This window comes from Brachyhypopomus gauderio, chromosome 5 (assembly GCF_052324685.1).
Source record: "Brachyhypopomus gauderio isolate BG-103 chromosome 5, BGAUD_0.2, whole genome shotgun sequence".
Lineage (NCBI taxonomy): Eukaryota > Metazoa > Chordata > Actinopteri > Gymnotiformes > Hypopomidae > Brachyhypopomus > Brachyhypopomus gauderio.
Genome location: NC_135215.1, coordinates 8,898,248 through 8,914,107, shown reverse-complemented (window position 1 = coordinate 8,914,107; position 15,860 = coordinate 8,898,248). Strand labels below are relative to the sequence as shown.

At 42.5% G+C, this 15,860-nt stretch overlaps 2 protein-coding genes and 1 long non-coding RNA gene across 3 annotated transcripts in view; 1 reads left to right on the top strand and 2 right to left on the bottom strand.

Moving 5' to 3' along the window:
* The first annotated feature begins 192 nt into the window (after positions 1-192).
* On the top strand, positions 193-5,897 carry LOC143514340 (uncharacterized). Its single transcript, XR_013130833.1, has 4 exons — positions 193-313; positions 4,437-4,561; positions 4,934-5,069; positions 5,796-5,897. It is a non-coding gene; the product is annotated as an uncharacterized LOC143514340 (long non-coding RNA).
* On the bottom strand, positions 4,272-11,919 carry th2 (tyrosine hydroxylase 2). The gene is made up of 12 exons (XM_077005384.1): positions 11,576-11,919; positions 11,273-11,450; positions 10,977-11,065; positions 10,582-10,649; positions 10,424-10,474; positions 9,548-9,693; positions 9,250-9,385; positions 7,441-7,510; positions 7,068-7,124; positions 6,691-6,786; positions 6,265-6,398; positions 4,272-5,865 (listed from the first exon to the last, which is right to left on the bottom strand). The coding sequence occupies exons 1-12, from the start codon at positions 11,801-11,803 to the stop codon at positions 5,700-5,702; spliced, it is 1,419 nt and encodes a 472-aa protein (XP_076861499.1). The 5' UTR covers positions 11,804-11,919; the 3' UTR covers positions 4,272-5,699.
* A 768-nt stretch (positions 11,920-12,687) lies between these two features.
* pah (phenylalanine hydroxylase) overlaps positions 12,688-15,860 on the bottom strand; it is a 13,425-nt gene continuing 10,252 nt past the window's right edge. Inside the window, exons 8-13 of the mRNA XM_077005385.1 lie at positions 15,809-15,860; positions 15,486-15,542; positions 15,258-15,353; positions 14,971-15,104; positions 14,765-14,880; positions 12,688-14,020 (exon numbers count right to left, since the gene is read on the bottom strand). The exon at positions 15,809-15,860 is cut by the window's right edge and continues 18 nt beyond it. Of these exons, the coding sequence (XP_076861500.1) occupies positions 13,977-14,020; positions 14,765-14,880; positions 14,971-15,104; positions 15,258-15,353; positions 15,486-15,542; positions 15,809-15,860 (499 nt within the window). The 3' untranslated portion in view covers positions 12,688-13,976. The remainder of the gene's footprint in view (positions 14,021-14,764; positions 14,881-14,970; positions 15,105-15,257; positions 15,354-15,485; positions 15,543-15,808) is intronic.

The following is a 15,860-nucleotide window of genomic DNA, read 5'->3' as shown; positions in this document are numbered from 1 at the left end:
AATGAAAGGGATTCACGGCTGGAGCTTCTGAAAAACAAATATAGGCCACTCAAAAATGATAAAGCCACCCATGAGATTATTGGTTTCTGGTCTGTATGAGGATGTACAGTAATGGTCTGTTTGAGATTCTGTTTTTGTGATTCTGCCTCTGTATGGTTTTGTTGTTTTTGGAGTGTGTGTGTGTTTAGGATTTAACAATCTGCTCTACCGTGCTCCCTTAACTCATACCTGGATGTGCGACTCAGAAGCAGCTCAGGAGAAAGCACCTCTACTCTTTTGAGTGCTTTAGTCAGGCATCTATGTTTCTTGGCTGGTGAGAGCAAACCACCGTGCACAATCATAACACACTACTACTGTCTCCTTTCTCTGGCCTTGTTTGAACACGTCCGCTGTGGTCTGCAGTAACGCTTCTGAGGGCTTGCTGGAACGGGTCCGGCTTAGAGCCCAACGTCAACCGTCACCGCATCTCTCCACACACACACACACACACACACACACACACACACACACACACACACGCTTGCTCTCACTCCCTTTCTCACACACACACACACACACACAGCGTTCCTTCCAAAGGGCACGATAACTTTTGGAAGCGGAGAGAGGTGCAGCAGCCAAAGCACCAGGTGGTTTTCTCCCAGAAACGTGAGACTGTGTTTCTGCCTGCTGTCAGCTCAGAGGCCTGGGTTCATTTTAACCAAAGAGTGCCACCTAGTGGCAGCTCACCCGTTGCACAGGTGGGTGTACCTGATCAGGTTTACAAGATTGAGCATCTGGGATTAGATCCTCTTTTAACTGCTGGGTCATCTCAGTTCACCATAACCAAGACTTTATCAGTACAAGATTATAATATTTGTAACGTTCATGTAATTTTAAGAATATTAATAAACCAGAAGCCTCATAGCTCTCCAACTCAGCCTGGGAAACCATGGAGCACTTAATGTAGTGTGTCCTGTGGGACGGGGGTGTGCACCCTCCTTCAGAGAAGAACAAAAGAAAGCTGAAAGAATGGTGCAGTGCTGTGGAGGATTAGCTTTCCTTTCATGGGAGCGTTCGGTTAAACCTTTTGATGAGAAAGTCGGGGGGTAAGATGTAATGGCTCTTGACAGCACTGTATCAAACAGGCCTCCCTTCTCCTGTTCAGCTGCAGTGGTTAGAACAGTACGAAACAAGGTCACGTTGCTCTTAACGCAGAGCCCCGAGGAGTCTATGCACTCAGCGACCTCAAAAACGATGTGTACGGAGGTTCTGATATCCGTGGTATTAGTGAAAGGAAACGCTTATGTTCTGGGGCACAGCAGTACGCATTTGGGGTTTGTGGGTAAAATGTGAGCTGCAAGAAGTGCGCTGGAACCCTCACCTAGTTATCTTAATGCTATAGCAACACGTTTGTTTTGAGCTCGACAGATTTAGATCCAGGCTGTGGTTTTGTGTAGAGGTTTGTGGAGTGCACAGCCTGCAAAATGAGATACAAGGAGCAATTAAACATTTTGAAATCAGTGTGTGTCTTTGCCCCCCCCCCACACACCATCATGTATTGCACTAATCTTCTGATTTCAGATCAGTTTCTCTTCTGTCTTATCTGTTCCTATCTGTGCCTTCTCTGCACTTTCTCAGGCCATGTAAAAATGTGCATGATTTAACATTACACAGGAAAACATATGACTTTACCTCACAAATGGAACAGATATTATTTATGTTTCCAAGAAGCTATGTTTTGTAGTCAGTGCTGAATAGAGTTTTCTGGATGTGTGTCTGCATTCAGAATCTGAACTGAATGGTAATGAGGCAGACTACACTCTGAACTGAATGGTAACAGGGCAGACTACTCTCTGAACTGAATGGTAACGGGGCAGACTACACTCTGAACTGAATCGTAACGAGGCAGACTACACTCTGAACTGAATGGTAACAGGGCAGACTACTCTCTGAACTGAATGGTAACGGGGCAGACTACACTCTGAACTGAATGGTAACGGGGCAGACTACTCTCTGAACTGAATGGTAACGGGGCAGACTACACTCTGAACTGAATGGTAACGAGGCAGACTACTCTCTGAACTGAATGGTAACGAGGCAGACTACTCTCTGAACTGAATGGTAACGGGGCAGACTACACTGAACTGAATGGTAACGGGGCAGACTACACTCTGAACTGAATGGTAACGGGGCAGACTACTCTCTGAACTGAATGGTAACGGGGCAGACTACACTCTGAACTGAATGGTAACGAGGCAGACTACTCTGAACTGAATGGTAACAAGGCAGACTACTCTGAACTGAATGGTAACGAGGCAGACTACACTCTGAACTCAGTGGTAACGAGGCAGACTACACTGAACTGAATGGTAACGAGGCAGACTACTCTGAACTGAATGGTAACGGGGCAGACTACACTCTGAACTGAATGGTAACGAGGCAGACTACTCTCTGAACTGAATGGTAACGGGGCAGACTACTCTCTGAACTGAATGGTAACGAGGCAGACTACTCTGAACTGAATGGTAACAAGGCAGACTACTCTCTGAACTGAATGGTAACGAGGCAGACTACTCTCTGAACTGAATGGTAACGAGGCAGACTACACTCTGAACTGAATGGTAACGGGGCAGACTACTCTGAACTGAATGGTAACAAGGCAGACTACTCTCTGAACTGAATGGTAACGAGGCAGACTACACTCTGAACTCAATGGTAACGAGGCAGACTACACTGAACTGAATGGTAACGAGGCAGACTACTCTCTGAACTGAATGGTAATGGGGCAGACTACACTCTGAACTGAATGGTAACGGGGCAGACTACTCTGAACTGAATGGTAACGGGGCAGACTACACTCTGAACTGAATGGTAACGAGGCAGACTACTCTGAACTGAATGGTAACAAGGCAGACTACTCTCTGAACTGAATGGTAACGAGGCAGACTACTCTCTGAACTGAATGGTAATGAGGCAGACTACACTCTGAACTGAATGGTAACGGGGCAGACTACACTCTGAACTCAATGGTAACGAGGCAGACTACACTGAACTGAATGGTAACGAGGCAGACTACTCTGAACTGAATGGTAACGGGGCAGACTATACTCTGAACTCAATGGTAACGGGGCAGACTACTCTCTGAACTGAATGGTAACGAGGCAGACTACACTCTGAACTAAATGGTAACGAGGCAGACTACACTCTGAACTGAATGGTAACGGGGCAGACTACACTCTGAACTGAATGGTAACGGGGCAGACTACTCTCTGAACTCAATGGTAACCGACTACTCATATCAGTGCAGAACTGCATTAACTTGTCCTCACGAGCGTGACCACACAATATGTCATCAAAAAAGCATCTTGATGAAAGCAGAATCATCCAGAAGGAGCTCTCGTCTGCTGGCAATGCACCAAGTTGGAGAAGAAGAAATATGATGAAACCATTGGCAGCCAGATAGTGCTCCTCCTTCTTAGACATGGCCTTCAGATTTCATTGTGTGTGCACAATGTGTGTACAATGATTTAAATGCATTTCAAAATGCAGTTCCTTAACAGCTTAGAGAAAGTTTCTTAACTTTTCCCCAGCTAATGAGGGATTTCAAATGCAATAATCTGCAGGCCTATAACAACATGCAGTTATACATTAAATCACACAACTGAACTCCTAACCTTTTGGAAAAAGTAGATATCACCCATTTGTAAAATGATTAAAACTTGAAAAGAAAGCTGAATACATAATCAACTCAGTAGTAAAAATAATTATTTATTATGTGCTGATGTAATATCTGTTCAGTGCACAATTGTTCTGAAGAAGAATGTGTCTAGAGAATGTGTACATATACATTTACATATACATATAGTTATACAGTCAAAATTCTTCAGTCCCAGATTAGGTTTACTATCAAATTTGACAAACTGTTTGCAATAAATCAATCAAAATAATACAATTTAAGTAGCTCAACACAACTAATGTAACAATTTTTTTCTCCAAATATAACACAAAATGTCTCTTTTAATAACTACTGTAGGTTTAAATGATACGATCCCTTAATGATGAGTGGCATTAGTACTTAGTAGCACCTCTCTGCTGGTATGACCTGCTGCAAATGTGATACACAGCCAGACCCCAGCTCCAGACCCCAGCTACAGACCCCAGCTTTACACCCCAGCTCCAGATCCCAACTCCAGACCCCAGCTTCACACCCCAGCGTCACACCCCAGCTCCAGACCCCAGCTTCACACCCCAGCTCCAGACCCCAGATCCAGACCCCAGCTTCACACCCCAGCTCCAGACCCCAGCTTCACACCCCAGCTTCACACCCCAGCTCCAGACCCCAGCTCCCGACCTCAGCTTCACACCCCAGCTCCAGCCCCTTCTTCAAACCCAACTGAGATTTGAAAGGCGCTATATAAATTGAAACATCCATTCATTCATTTTCTTTGGGGTTCCAGTCAGGTGCTGGCCACTCCAGAATCCTCCAGGACTTCTGGTGTACTTTGTGTGACGCGGGAGGTGGCAGACGGACGAGACACGGAATCCGCTGGTTCAGACACGGTCACGTTTATTTCTGACACAGGTATTGCGCAATAGCGCACGAGCAACACGAAACAAGCATACACAACGTGCAGACTTAGACAACGACGAGCACAAGACACTGCGCGAACGCACATTAAATAGACAGACCACATCAACCCCACGTGATGACGAGACGAGCCACAGGTGAGACGGATAATGACAAGACGCACCCGCACCCACGGAGATACACTGACGCAGACGAGTAGACACAGACGACGTTAACACACGCCCCAAAGGAAGGGTTCGGGGACCGTAATGTGACACTTTGAGGAATGTGTGGGATCTTCATCCTGTCCGAAGGGTTGATGATGCCCAAACTTCAGTCTCCTCACAGAAGGTATGATGATGTCTCCTTGTCTTCCACACACAGCAGGGTTCCAGCATCTGCCCCAGCACTTTTTTAGTGCTCTTGAATTAGTAGAGGTGCACATGTTTGAGATCCACCATGGAGACACCCATGCACACCTTACCAGGCAAACCTCCTTCTGACACCTGGCTGATGCGTGACGGTAACGGTGATGGCTTCTTCTCCTGTCACGTCCAGGAAGTGTCATCAGTGTTCCCTTTAACTTTGAACTATCTTCTGAACTTTAATTTCCAGGGACACTGAGTTGCTTTGCTATCTTTTTGTATCCTGTTCCTTGTTTATGAAAGCAAGACAAACTATTGTCATTCAATTAAACACTACAGTCAACAATCCCCTAGCCAGTCCAGATATTTGATGTGTTTTTTTTTCAAGCACACCTGATCCGACTGATGAAGTCCTTGATTAGTTTCATCAGATGTGCTTGAGAGAACTTTGCAGATTTGATATTTGAGATCTGCAGACGTTTACTCTTACAAGGGCTATTCCGCGGGTTGAGAAATGATTAGACTGCAATCATCACTAAAAATGGCATTTTGCATGGAATTTGAAGAAACCACATGCTGTATTAGTTATTTTGAGCACTTTAAATTAAAGTATGTAAATTTGGATAATAAACCTAATTTTGCAGATAGGGTTGAATAATTTTGATTGCAACTGTATATTCTTGCATGTGTGTGCATGTGCGTGCATGTGTGTGTGTGTGTGTGTGTGTGTGTGCGTGAGAAAGGCATTTTGTAACATATGGTTAGTGTTCTGTGTTGCTGAATGACGTTTAGGTTTGACCCAGCCTCTCTAATGCTCTGTGCAGAATCTTCAAATCCTCCATCATGTAGCTCAGAACATTCTGAATTTTATTGACATCATCCAGGACCTCCAGACTGCAGGTGTATGGGTCATATCTGATGGAGAAGGACCTCTGGATGGTGGATGAATACTGCCTGTAAGCCAACAGGAACACTCCTCATTAAGGTTAATTAGCCACCGAAGTGGACTCTGAATTCTTTTTACCAGAATATTAAGCAACATTAATAGATCTAAAAGTAGATGTGAAGTGAAAGGAAGAATCACAGAAGAAAGAAAAATCTGTTCTTTTCAACTGGTTTCAGTTTCAGGTCTGGAAATGACTTCCAACTTTGTGACAAAGTCTGTGCCCATCACTGAAACATAGAACATTATGCTATTTTACAGGTGTTTATATGTAATAATGAGCATAAGCATTGTGTTCAGGGGGCATTTGTTTTGAAGGACGACCCCTTATCCTCAGTAGTAAATATATAGTAGTGCATATGTTTATTCCCAAATTACTGAACTACAGTTCCCATGCCTCAAGTTGTCACCTCATCTTGTTCTTGGCATCCTCAAAGCTCTGGGACACGTAGTAAACAGGCTGGTATGTCTGGTCCTGGTATGGCTGAACTGCTGTCTCAGCAGGGTTGAAAGGCTTGTATTCAGGTTCATTGGAGAGGGAGTACTTATGGGAAAAATAAGACAAATTCAATCAGCTTGAAACGAGCACAGATTCATCACAGCCTAGCTGCAGATACCCTGTTTAACAGCAGCGATTATGCTAACATGTTTGCTATCCATACCATTGCACTACAGTAACTGACATAAATTATAGTGGCATAGCTAATGTTATAGAATGTAACACAACAGCACCCAGCAGCCTGGGGTTCAGACCCATGATGCTGCTGTAGGCACCTCCTTAGGGTTAGGGCTACATGCTCTAACATGTCTAGGACAAGCAGAGTGTTTCATCTCACCAAAAGTTCTCCGTAGGATGACAGGAGTCCAGCACCGTACGCCTTCACCGCTCCGTTCTGCTCACAGAGCCCAAATTCAACGGTGAACCAGTAGAGCTGTGACAGAGCAGAGGGCCATGTTCGTTATACTGGACAACACGCTCAACTTTCACACAGTGATGGTTTAGAGCTGACTTCCTGCTTGGGTGTGTAAGGATTCCTGAAAGTGCAGACATTTCAGTATTTTCACAGTTTTTGCAGTAATTAATGAAGGGGGCAAGGCACATATTATAAGTGTAGTTCTGAACATAACCAACAGAGGGCAGTAAAGATCTATTTGCGAACGTATACTCTTTACTGGCGGTGCTTGTTCATAGTTATCACACAGCACTACTTACTGTGGACAATTTCTCAATATCCTCATCAGATGCTCCAAGAGAGGCAAGACCAATCTCCTACATAATGAAATGAAAGTATAAAACCAAGATCAATCTCCTACATAATATGTAAGTATAAAATCCAGATGTCTGTTGAACAAGCTGCTTAATTTGCACATTATGTAGTCTACACACTTACATACCGGACATATAAAATTTTTTTCTATGAAAACAGCATATTAGGCAGTGTTTAACAACACAAAATGGCACCTGTCATTCTAATCAAATCAAATCAAATCAAATCAAATCAAATCAAATCAAATCAAATCATGATTTGATTTGATTTGATTTGATTTGACCTGTCATTCTGGGAAGTGACCATCTACTAAATCACCTGTGAAAACTGTGCAAACTCCTTGTTGGTGAACATGGGAACATGTCCAAGAAGCTCATGACAGCAGTCTCTGAAAAACACAATTCAACAAACAGGACCTGATCAGACCATGTTCTTGATCAGACCCGATCAAACCATATTCTTTATCAGACCATATCTTTATCAGACCCGATCAAACCATTTTCTTTTCATAAAGAATAATCCCTTTGGTATGTGTAATCCCTGTGGTGTGTACAGGGCTGGACTGGGACAAAAAATCGACCCTGGCATTTTTGGTTTAGACCGGCCCCTCATAATTAGCAAAGCACAACCGACTTGTAATGTATGTATGTGGGGTATGACGTAGAAAAAATAATAATTAAAAAAATTACTGGTTAAAGTCATTGAATTCAATCTTAGCATTATTATATCACAATCACTTTTATGATATTATTGAAATCATCTCTAATATGTATTTTCTGAATATCTCTGATATAACAGCTCAATTCTAATTCTTCTAATGTCTTAAAAGCATTTGACACCGTTTTACTCTTATTCAGTGTGGGCATATCTTTTGCAATTTTTTTGCAATCTTTTATATTTTTTTACACTTATTGCAGTCATGCTTAAATTGCAAAACTTTTATTTATCATTTATAAGTTTTAAAATCTGTAATTTCACTTGTTTGAGTTTTTAAAACATGTTGAACCACAGCAGAGGCTACAAATACAAACTACTATAACAGCCTTTCAACACACCTTTAACCTAAATATCTAAAATGCTATGATAGCCTAAATGGACACGTGCTGCTCATTGTCACGTATGGCCTCGCCCCTCCCTCAGCTGTCACTCCGGGTTCCCTTGTGTCTGTGTTCCGTGCCTGTTTATCCCGCCCTGCTCGTTTGTCTCCGTGATTCCTCGTTTGTTACCACGCCCCCGTGTCATTGCCCTCACCTGTTCCCTGTTTGGAGTTATGTGTATGGGACACTCAGGGACTACACACACACACACAACTCCAAACTCGCCATTGCTCATCATTCTCATGTAATAAAGTCCCTGTGTTATCCTAACGTTACTATCTGCTTACGTACTACACTTTCCCTCTCAGTCTGTCCCTCAGTTTCTCTTTCACAAGCCTGCATCTCTGGCTGCTGCTCTCCCTGTCTGCTGCTGCTGTCTTCACCTACAGAGGACGTGGAGGCTACAGCAGCGAACATGTCTGTGATTTTTACACATTTTGTGGCATCTACATTGAGACTCTTCCATTTCTTCGCGCGTAACTTCTCCGCTCCCCCTTTCTGTCCCTTCTGTTGCTCCATACTGCCTCTCTTTTAACAACGCGCTCAACACGAGAGTAGCGGGAGTTACAGTGGACCACGCAGAGAAAGGGTGGGGTCGCTTTCGTCCTATATCCTGATTGGTTCAGTCCACTGTCTATATTGAAGATGGGCCAATGGGCCTCCCCCTCTAAATTGTGGGCCGGTCTCTAAGGAAAAAAAGGGAGGAAAAAAATGCCCGGTACACCAGATTACAGTCCAGCCCTGGGTGTGTACAATCCCAGAGGAGTGTATAATCCCTATGGAATATGTCATTCTTATTGCATTTGGAATCTCCATGAAGTGTCTAATTTCTATGCAGTGTGTAATCCTTGTAGATTATGTAATCACTATACTGTGTTAAATCACTGTGGTGTCTTTAAACTGTGTATAATCCCTGTGGAGCGTATAGTCTGAATTGTGTCTTTAAACCCTCTGTAGTGTGTGCAATCCCTGTGGTGTGTGTAATCCCTGTGGTGTGTGTAATCCCTGTGGTGTGTGTTTGGACACGTACGGCTCTGGCGAGTGCATTGGCGCTGATGAATGGCGCATGTACTGAGTGCACTGGAACACCCTGAACGCCAGGCTCGCCAGGAAGTCTCGCGCAGACAGCAGCCCCGCCACGGGCCGCAGCTGGAAGCCTGTCCTCTCTGAAACATGAAGCCACTGCACTTACATACACGCACGACTCACTGAACTAACACCTGTGCCACGCGACTAATGCGTCTTCACCCGTTATATTTCCCCATAATCCTTAAATTCATGATTTTTAAATTTATTTCTCGACTTTACTTCTGGGGTGGCGATATTACCTTTCAGAAAGGCAGACACGTCTCTGAGCTGCGGGATTGCGTCCGCTCCGTATCCGCACTCTCTCTCCAGCTGCTCCAGGCCCTCCAGGAACTGCGTGCACGCGTGACTCGGGTATATGGAGGTGAGAGTCCTGTACACCTCCTTCCTGCAGCGTCGTGCACACTTTGAGCGTTACATTCACACTCAAATACGGACTCACTGAGCAGAAATACACTGATTTGAAATCAACTTTTTAATAGTCTAGACAGACAAGTTAATGACCAAAAAAGCATTTTAAAGTGTTCATAACCTTTCGCAAATATGATCTATGAGTTTTGCATATATAGACAAACCTACACTTTGTAACTATATGACTTCGCAAGTTCTGTAATGTGTTCGCACAAAGACATAATTTGTGTGGCATGCGTCTTGCAAAACGTTACTGTCAGAACGTGCAGCCGTAATCTGCGTCCAGACACACGGCATCGATTTATTCCCAAGTGTGTAGTTTTAAGAAAACATCATTTGACGTTTCTGCTAAAAGGGACGTATGGGAATAATCTCTTATATTTACTTGATTTTAATTTGCATGTATTTGCACGTGACAGCAGATCCAACTTTACATATCTGTATCAGAAAAAAATAAAGTAAGAGTATAACCAGGACCGCGCGGTGGTGTCTGCCATTTTTATCTGAAGTTTTAAGTGCATAATTAAATCTGTACACGAATAAAACGTGCGCTGCGCGTGCATTCAACTTCTCTTTCGCATTTGTGAAATATGTTGCATGTTGCTGAAAAGGACTGGGCTCTAACTTAGATTTAGAAATCGAAGTTTAATCCTAAGCTATATCCTATTTGCTTGTATCTGGTGTCTCTGGACGTTATATAAACCTACCAGGTAGCGACCTCTTCTGGAGTGTACTCCACGTACGGCAACGGGTCTCCGCTGGTAAAGGAACAAGACAAACTCTGAGATTCGCATTAATACTCCCCGTCTCGTCTCAACAGTGGCAGCGTTGTTTGTTTAATACGTCGCCATTTTTGCTTACTTACTGCTTGTAATTGAAAGCCAGTTCAGTGATTTCTGCTCTTCTTTTCCTGTATTCCGGATCGCTAAATCCCTACCGTATGAAATGTACATTACATTAGATGTAGCCTACATTACATTACATAGGCTACATTACAGTAGTAGTTCAAGCATGGACGTCATTTTGATTTCAAAAGTGGGGGGGACATGGATTCGTCGCTATTTAAATATTTGGTTTTAACCGTAAAAACTGGGGGGGGGACCAAAACCGGCTTTTGAAAAAGTGGGGGGGACATGTCCCCCCCCCCGTCCCCCCCCCCGTCCCCCCCCAAAAAATTACGTCCGTGAGTTCAAGTTAGTCTAATTCGTGATTCGACAGGTTTGTCTTACACAGACATCGTTGAGCCATGTGTTTACCTACCGGGTGATCCTGGTCTAAATCAGGGTTATACTTTGTAATCAGATGATTGCATTTGTCCAGGTCACTGATCTTTCGCGGAAACCAAGGGACTGAAAGGAGAAAATGAAATTCCCATAAAAGAATATAAACTGAAACGAAAAATTAATGTTGAGTATGTTTCAAAGGCTCGCAAGCACTTTAGCATTCAACGAAATCAGCAGTTTAGGTAAATGTTGTATTCCGTAATTTTATATTAGCGCACTAGTGTAAACGCAGTAGTTTTTTAAATAATCTTCCTTTAATAATCTTCCCCTTACCCCGTTCGTCCTGCACTGTGCGCACGTCGTCTGCTACTCTTTTTAATGAATTGATGAAAATATCAGTATCAGAGCTTCGCACTTCACACTTCAGAAAGAACTCCAAATCATCCGATAAGCCGTTTTTCGACCTCCTGCCTGGCCGACTCTCAAGATGAAGGAGCTTGGCTTCAAACGTCTAAATAACATATCGAAAGCGATAAAATAACGTGTTTTTCCTTTTCAGTGAAAATATTTCTAACACCACGACACGATCACAACTTCCTGTCCTATTAATGAACTTAATTAGCCTAAATTGCTTACCTCAAATACTTTTCCAGCATGAAAGAAACCGACATTTTTCTCATTTTTTAGAGCAAAAAGAACGCTGAGACGAACTTTGTCGTTCTTCTCTTCGAACACAAAGTTGTCCCCGCAGCGCGAGGGTCCCGGAGAGGACGAGGCGCTCTCTCTCTCCCTCCTGGCATCCTCGATAAGACTCCGCTTCCTGCCTGTAAATGGGATGTTTTGAACGACGCTATCTGTCTTCATTTGATTCTTCGTAGTGCAATTTTTAGACTAAACACGGTTTAAAACGCCTTCTTTACAAACCAGACCTTTGTTCATTCACCAAAACCTTGCTTTTCGTTTTTCTAGATTTTGGGTGATCAGAGGATAGTCTACTGGATCAGACTAGACTGCTGCCATAGACGAACCAATTTATATACGCATGGCCACAGTGTCTTTATGGAAATTTCTAGCGCAAACACGCCTGAATTGTCACGGGAGGTGCGTCATGGTTTTACGTTTTTCTTTCTTTAAATAATGGAAATGATCGAACTTTACAGACGGATCGGATTTTACAAACGCCCAGGATTAAAGTAAACTACCCACTGTAAACAGCATGGGAGTTTCGTGGAGTGAATATATTCTGCACAATGGTTATATTTACAGAAAAAAACCCTGGAAATGATGACCCCCCGCTCCACACTAGAATACAATACTAGAACAGCACAAGCGATTTGGGGTACTCTCCATGGTACTGAAACATGAACCGGCGTTTGTGTTTTGCATGTAATAGAAAATGGTCAGTAAAACTGATTACATTATGATAAGTTTTACTAGGATTGCTACTGCTACTACTACTACCACTACTACTAATAATAGTAATGTGCTACTACTTAATAATAATAATAATAATAATAATAATAATAATAATAATAATAAATGTTACTACTACAAGGGCCTACTACTACTACTACTACTACTAATAATAAAAATAAATGTAACTACTAATAAGAGTAATCCTAATAATAATACTAATAATAACAAGCCAATAATAACAACAACAATAATAATACATACATATTACTACTAAGAGCAACAATTATAATAATAACCACAACAGTAATAATAACAATAATAACAACAATAACAACAATAATAATAAGAATTTATTTGAAAGACGTTGTATGCACTTTGTATGCATGCAATTTCAATAATCATTTCTGGGTATAAGCGCACAATATGCCAGCTACGCTAGGCAAGCAAAAACGTTATAAATGTTGCGCACTTCACTCATAGCTCAGTATGGATATTCTGGAGACACCTATCACATTAAAAACTCAGGCCAAACTAAAACGAATAGGATATTCGGTAGACAGGTGTCGTGTAACCTTCGAAGTAATTACATACGATTATTAAAACAATGACAGCAGAGTATCATTTAAAATTATTTCTGAGTACTTATTTCTGACTGACTTGTTAGTTCCGTGTTGCCAAAGTTGCTTTGCTAGCGCGTATTTACAATAGACTGCATTTTGGTTCAGATCTGATTATTTAATGACTCGGTCAACTCAAGTAAAAATATTGTAAATAAACTACATATTTGAGTTTGCGTCTGCCTGAAAATATATGTCATGTTCTTGATCATAGCTACTTGTTCTTGAACAGAGCTTGGACACATCAAGTAAATTATCTGGCTAACCGTAATAATCTCATCTTTTTATGTTCTCAGTTTTCCTTTTTAAAATTTAATTTCAAAAGGAATGAAATGTTTCGTTAGTTGTGGCATGTTGAACCGTCATGGAGACGTGGACGTGTAGACACGCCACACTGCGCACTTAGAATCAAAATGACAACGGATTTCTTTTAATGATTACGAAAGAACGGGCGGAATGCAGTAAGCGTGTAGTAACAGTATAGTATAGTAACAGTATAGTAAAGTAACTATAGTAACAGAATAGTAAAATGCAATAAGACAAAGTGCTCTTCTGAGTAAGAAATCTTCTCAAAAGCAATTAAAAAAAGAAAATGTAAAAAAAAAAAAAAAATCAAAATTAGAGTACATTTATCCAAGTAAAATAAATTGTTATTACCAAACGTCGGTCACTGTTCTCAACACTACTATATGTGGACTACTTCAACCTAGAAATTCAAGATAAATATTATCTACAAGAACACATGACGATCATTACATATTCAAATCTCTCTCTCTCTCTCCCTCCCTCTCTCCCACTCTCTTTCTCCATCTCTTTCTCTTTCTCTCTCCTTTCCACCTTGTTGCTCTGTTTGAATCTATTAAACGTTTAAAACTTCATTTGAACAGCATTTATGTATCTGCACAAAGGTCTCAGCACTTCTGCCTGGATCACCCACCACTGGGGAACATCTCCATGATCTCCCACCACTGGGGAACATCTCCATGATCCCCCACCACTGGTATCTACTCCATCTTCTGTAGAGCACTGCACAGAACTCCCATCTCACCTGAAACAGAAGTGGTAAGTGTCACGGTCTCCTAGGCAATCCCTCTGGTTTTGATTTTATCTCTTGATTTTTGTCTTTGTGTACCTTTATTTTGAAATACCGTTGTGTCTGACTTCACACCCCACCTTTGTTCTCTGTCCCTCATCATTGCTGTCAGGTTTGTGTCTCGTTTGGTTCTCTGTTTCAGTCAGTGTATTTAAGTCCTGTGTTTGGGCTCTTGTTTTGTTGGTGGTTGTACTATCAGTCTTAATGCTGCTTGTAATGTTGCTATTTGGCCTTCATGTCTCCTCTGCTCTGTGTATTAGTGTTTGCCTTTAGTGTTGGTTGACGTTTTTGGTTAATGTTTGGTTTGTCTTTCTTTTATGTTGGTGTACCTTTTGTAGTATTTGTTAAATTATTATAGAGTCCACACTTGTGTCCAGCCTGCTGCACCAGAACATTACAGTAAGGACTTCACAATAAATGTCAGTATGATCATTCTGTCTATGTTGATAACTTAGATCTCAAATGAAAGACATTTAACATCATGCTGTACACTTGTGTGCAACACTGTTAAATTGTTAAAGGGATACCACAGTCTCTTTCAACACCTTGAATTCCATAAACCTGCTGGAGGCTCCTGACTAGTATTACTGAAACTACATACTCTATATTAACTGCAGTGTAGTTACTGCTGACTGGATTAATAACTCCATCATGATTCTAGAGGTGGATGGGTTTCGTAGCAGCAGGTTACACACGCACCACTGATGCTGTCTGCCAGGTTTCTCAGCTGCTGTGTGCTGTCCAGAACCTCAATGCTCTGAGTGTAGGCGTTGTATCGGACAAAGAAAGGTCTCGGGATGGTGGCTGCAAATCTCCTGCAGCACAGAGAGGCCAAAGTCACCTCAGTCGAGGGAAGGCAAAGATCACCATAGAAACCATGTTTGAGTACTGCTCGGGGACTTCACCTGACTTTCTGTTTGCCGTCCTCAAAACTGTCTGCCACAAAGTAAACGGGCTGGAACTCTGTGATGGGGTACTTCTGCACACACGTCTTCTCCGGCTCGAATGGCATGATCTTGGGTTTGTCGGACAGAGAGTACTATGGGCGAAGAACACATTCTCTCAGTCTCTCAGGGTTGGCTCTAGTCTGCTGTTTCAAACAGTCATGCAAGCTATAACTGTAGCACGTAGCAGGACATTTCTGCTTCCAGTTCCCTAGTGGACCAACAGTTGAACTACAACAGCAACTTACTTTGAGCTCCCCAAAAGATGAGAGCAATCCTGCTCCATAGGCCTTGAGGTCATTTCCTTGCCTGCAGAGTCCAAACTCCAACGTAAACCAGTAGACCTACAAGCCCAAGCACAGAGACCTCCTGGTAAGAACCTACTCTGAGCTCGGATGCAATGCTTTGGTCAGTGGTTCCGTCAGACGAGGGGAGTCTCGATGTTGAGGACCATGTGGGTGTTACGCAGTTCTCACCGTAGCAAGCTTCTCGATGTACTCATCTGGTGCAGCGAGAGACGCCAAGCCGATCTCCTGTTGAGAAGGAAACAGCCACTCAGGTGTCAGTCCACCTAGAAACTCACCATTCCCTTTCCGCATTTTCCCTTTTCACTCATCAACTAGAAACGACATAAGTGCCATAAGCGTAATGACCCTGATGGCAAAGAGCAGGTGTGTGTCTTCATCTGTAATGTGTTGTAAACATTTTTGCAAGCGTTAGTCTCTGTACAAGTGGATGTATGAGTACAATGTAAAAAAGCAGTAAAATGTAACGCTGTGTTTGTGTGGTAGTGTCCCACCTGTGAGAACTGTGCGAAACTGGGGTCGGCAAACAGAGGGACATGTCCCAGC

Coding starts and splice junctions, on each gene's coding strand:
- th2 (XM_077005384.1), bottom strand. CDS start 11,803: ATGAAGACAGATAGCGTCGTTCAAAACATCCCATTTACAGGCAGGAAG. Junction 7,511..9,249: donor CCAATGCACTCGCCAGAGCC/GTACGTGTCCAA, acceptor TGTGTTTTTCAG/AGACTGCTGTCATGAGCTTC. Junction 6,399..6,690: donor CATCCTACGGAGAACTTTTG/GTGAGATGAAAC, acceptor TTTTCCCATAAG/TACTCCCTCTCCAATGAACC.